Below are 3,604 nucleotides of genomic sequence, written 5' to 3'. Positions count from 1 at the left end.
TGGTGTCTGTTGTGATGTTTCCCCTTTCATCTCTGATTTTGTTGATTTGGAGGTGCTCTTTCTTTCTTTTGGTTAAATTGGCTAGCGGTCTGTCAATCTTGTTTATCTTTTCAAAGAACCAGCTTTTGGATTTGTTGATTCTTTGTATTGTTTTCTTTGTTTCCATTTCATTAATTTCTACCCTGATTTTTGTTATTTATTCTTGTCTGCTGGGTTTGGGTTTCATTTGTCGATTTTCAAGTATGTTGAGTTGCAATGTTAAGTCAATTTGTCCCAGAGGCTTTGTTGTGTTGTATTATACTTTTCATTTAGTTCCAGTAATACTTTTATTTCTTTCTTAGTTTCTCCTTTGACCCATTAGTTGTTTAGCAGTGTGTTGTTCAATCTCTGTGAGTTTGTGTAGTGACTAAGGCTTTGTCCAGTGTTGATTTTGAGCTTTATTACATTGTGATCTGATAGAATGCATGGAATTATTTCAATTTTTTTGGTGTGTGTTTGTTGAGTTTTGTTTTGTGGCCCAGTATGTTGTCAATTTTTGGAGAAGGTTCCATGGTGTGCTGAGTAGAAAGTATGTCCTTTGGTGCTTGGGTGGAATACTCGGTAAATGTCTGTTAAGTCCACTTGATGTATGGTATTGTTTAATTCAGATGTCTCTGTTAATTCTCTGCCCTTTTGTCCTATCTAATGGAGACAGTGGGGTATTGAAGTCCCCTACTATTAATGGGTCTGGATTAATCTGGGTCTTAAAGTTCTGTAGTATTGTTTTTATGAAGCTGGGTGCACCAGAGTTTGGTGAATATATGTTCATGATTGTAATATCTTCTTGGTTTATTGTTCCTTTAATCAGAATGAAGTGGCCCTCTTTATCTCTTCTGATTAGTTTTAAAGTCTGTTTTGTCAGATATTACAATTGCAACACTTGCTTTTTCCTTAATACCATTTGCTTGGTATATTTTTTCCATCCTTTCACTTTAAGATAGTATCTGTCCTTGAAAGTGAGATGGGTTTCTTGCAGACAACAAAAAGATGGGTTTTGTTTCTTAATCCATTCACCTAGTCTGTGTCTTCTGACTGGGGAGTTCAGTCCGTTAATATTTAAAGGAAGCAGTGGTGGTTGGTTCCCTGATGTCTGAGGCGCCAAGACAATGAATGGGGCATGTCCCAGGCTAGGAGAAGGGACTGGCAGGTGAGATTGGAGGTTGAATGAGGCTAGGGGAGTCAAGGCATGGAGGGTGCAATTGACTTACCCTGGAGAGAGGCCTGCTGGTGGTGCCAGCCCAGGGAAGCAGAGGGAGGTGAGGGTAGGGCAGGCCCAGAGGGCTTGAGAAGGAACTGGGTTGGTCTGGATGCAAAGGATCAGGAACCAGTGGTGATTCCCGGGTGTCTGGGGCGCCAAGACAGGGAATGGGACAGGACCCAGGCTAGGAAGAGAGACTGGCGGGGGAGATGGGAGGGTGAATGAGGCTGGGGGCGCGGTCAGCTTACCCTGGAGAGAGGCCTGCAGGTTGTGCAGGCCCAAGGAAGCAGAGCTAGAGACTAATTTCTTAATAAGGGTCATACTTCACTCACCTTTCAGGACAGTTTCCCTAGGACAACTGTTTGGTTTCTAGACAAAGTAGTATTTTGAATACACTTTGAAGGTAGCAAAAAAACAAGTATACAAATTACTTTAGTAGGTAGGTCAATCTTTCCTGTTTGCTTTCAAACAGTATTCCGTTGGCTTTGTGCTTGCCAAACAGTATGTTTAATGGTCACTGTTACTTTTTCTTTTAAATAGGCTGAACATATGCAAAAGAAAAGGAGAAAACAAGAAAATAAAGATGAAGGTAAAAAGTGAGATTCTGAACTGACTTGTTTTGACTTTTGATCTTTTTTTGAGACAGGGTCTCCCTGTAGCCCCAAGCTGTCCTAGAACTCACTATGTACACCAGGCTGGCCTTGAACTCACAGAGATCCACCTGCCTCTGCCTCCCAAGTGCTGGGATTAAAGGCGTGCGCCACCACGCCTGGCTTGTTTTGACTTTTTAAAAAAATATATTATTTTTATTTTATGTGGATGAGTATATTGCCTGCATGTATGTGAGTGCACCTGTGTCGTGCAATGCTGCACAGAGGTCAGAAGAGGGCTTCAGATACCCTGGAACTGGAGTTAAGGATGGTTCATAGCCGCCATATGGGTGCTGGGGATCGAACCCGGGTTCCTCTGCAAGAGCAGTCAATACTCTTAACCACTGAGCCATCTCTCCAGCCCCTTGTTTTGACTTTTTTATGGGTGTTTTATCATTTTGTTTTTGCTGATTTTGGGTTGTGGGCAACTGAGGAAACACAGAGGACCCTTTGCTGTGTTCCCACACTAAGATGCGGCCAGTGTGAATGATGGTAGAATGTTAAACTGTTAGCTAGTGGAATTTGTTTTGGAAGACTGGCATAGCAGCTTACATTTTCCTTGACATTGATGGTTTCCGTGCTTTAAAGATAGCTTTAAAATCATGTGTTGTTTTGAATCTAAACTATAAGTTTTGATATTTGCAATTTAATATGTAGGGCTGCCCAAATAAAAATGTATGTTTGTCTCTTTTCCCCATTTTCCTCCTCCTATAGCATTGCCACCACCACCACCTCCTGAGTTCTGCCCAGCTTTCAGCAAAGTAATTAACCTTCTCAACTGTGATATTATGATGTACATTCTCAGAACCATATTTGAGAGGGCAGTAGACACAGATTCTAACTTGTGGACAGAAGGGATGCTCCAAATGGTATGTTTACCTGAAATTTTTTCTTTGTGTTCTTGTGGGGTATGGAAAATGATCTCTGGTTTAATGTCCGGCAGAACCACATCAGGAACATATGATACTTAGTAATCATTGAAATAGTTTACCTGTTGCTCAAATTTTCTTGATAATACATTCTCAAGTTTTTAGCATTCGTATTGTTAGGAGCCATTTATGTTTTAAAAGATTCGAAGGGATGGATAGAGGGAGGAAGGAAAAAGGAAAAGTAAAAGGAAAGGATAGGAAAGGAAGAGGCTACTGGGTACAGAAACATAGAATAGAATTGTTTTACCCAGGAATTGAGAACCACAACTGGAAAGAAGGACAAATCAGGACTAGGTGATCTCAGAAAGGCTTGAGCAAACATCTGAATGTGTAGAATCCCAGTGCTGGGCAGCCAGGGTTCCAATCCTGCCAGCTCACCACCTGTCAATTCTGTCTTTCTTTCTGGTCCCTAGCTCCTTCCCCAGGAACTCACCATCAGAATCTTGCTTTCTTACGGGATGGGACCCTTATCCTGTGCCTTAGCCAATTGTCCCAGATACCACCCCTCAGTCCCCTACCCTCCCCACCAGCCTCACCTGCCCCAGCATACTCCCTGTGAATCCTGTGGCTTCTGGCACAGTAAGCCTAGGAATGACGATGGAGAAGATATCAAAGAAAATGAAGAAAGCACCACTCATGGTGGTGGAACATGCTTTTAATCTCAGCACTTGGGAAGCAGAGGCAGGCAGATCTCTGTGAGTCTGAGACCAGTCTTGTCTATATAGTGAGTTCCAAGCCAGCCAGGACTACATAAGTGAGACCGTGTCTCAAAACAAATTGGGGTGGCT

The 3,604-nt window shown here is 42.3% G+C and overlaps 1 protein-coding gene across 1 annotated transcript in view; it reads left to right on the top strand.

Annotated features, from left to right (window-relative positions):
- Positions 1 to 3,604, top strand: part of Ubr1 (ubiquitin protein ligase E3 component n-recognin 1) — a gene marked incomplete in the record, with an annotated part of 168,776 nt that overhangs the window by 96,171 nt on the left and 69,001 nt on the right. The window contains 2 exon segments of the mRNA XM_008846839.3: positions 1,778 to 1,826; positions 2,602 to 2,756. Of these exon segments, the coding sequence (XP_008845061.1) occupies positions 1,778 to 1,826; positions 2,602 to 2,756 (204 nt within the window).

The sequence above is a fragment of the Nannospalax galili genome, unplaced genomic scaffold (genome assembly GCF_000622305.1).
Source record: "Nannospalax galili isolate Female #2095 unplaced genomic scaffold, S.galili_v1.0 scaffold342, whole genome shotgun sequence".
In the NCBI taxonomy this organism is placed as follows: domain Eukaryota; kingdom Metazoa; phylum Chordata; class Mammalia; order Rodentia; family Spalacidae; genus Nannospalax; species Nannospalax galili.
The sequence above is the reverse complement of the archived record's forward strand: the minus strand, read 5'-3'. Positions and strand labels throughout refer to the sequence as shown.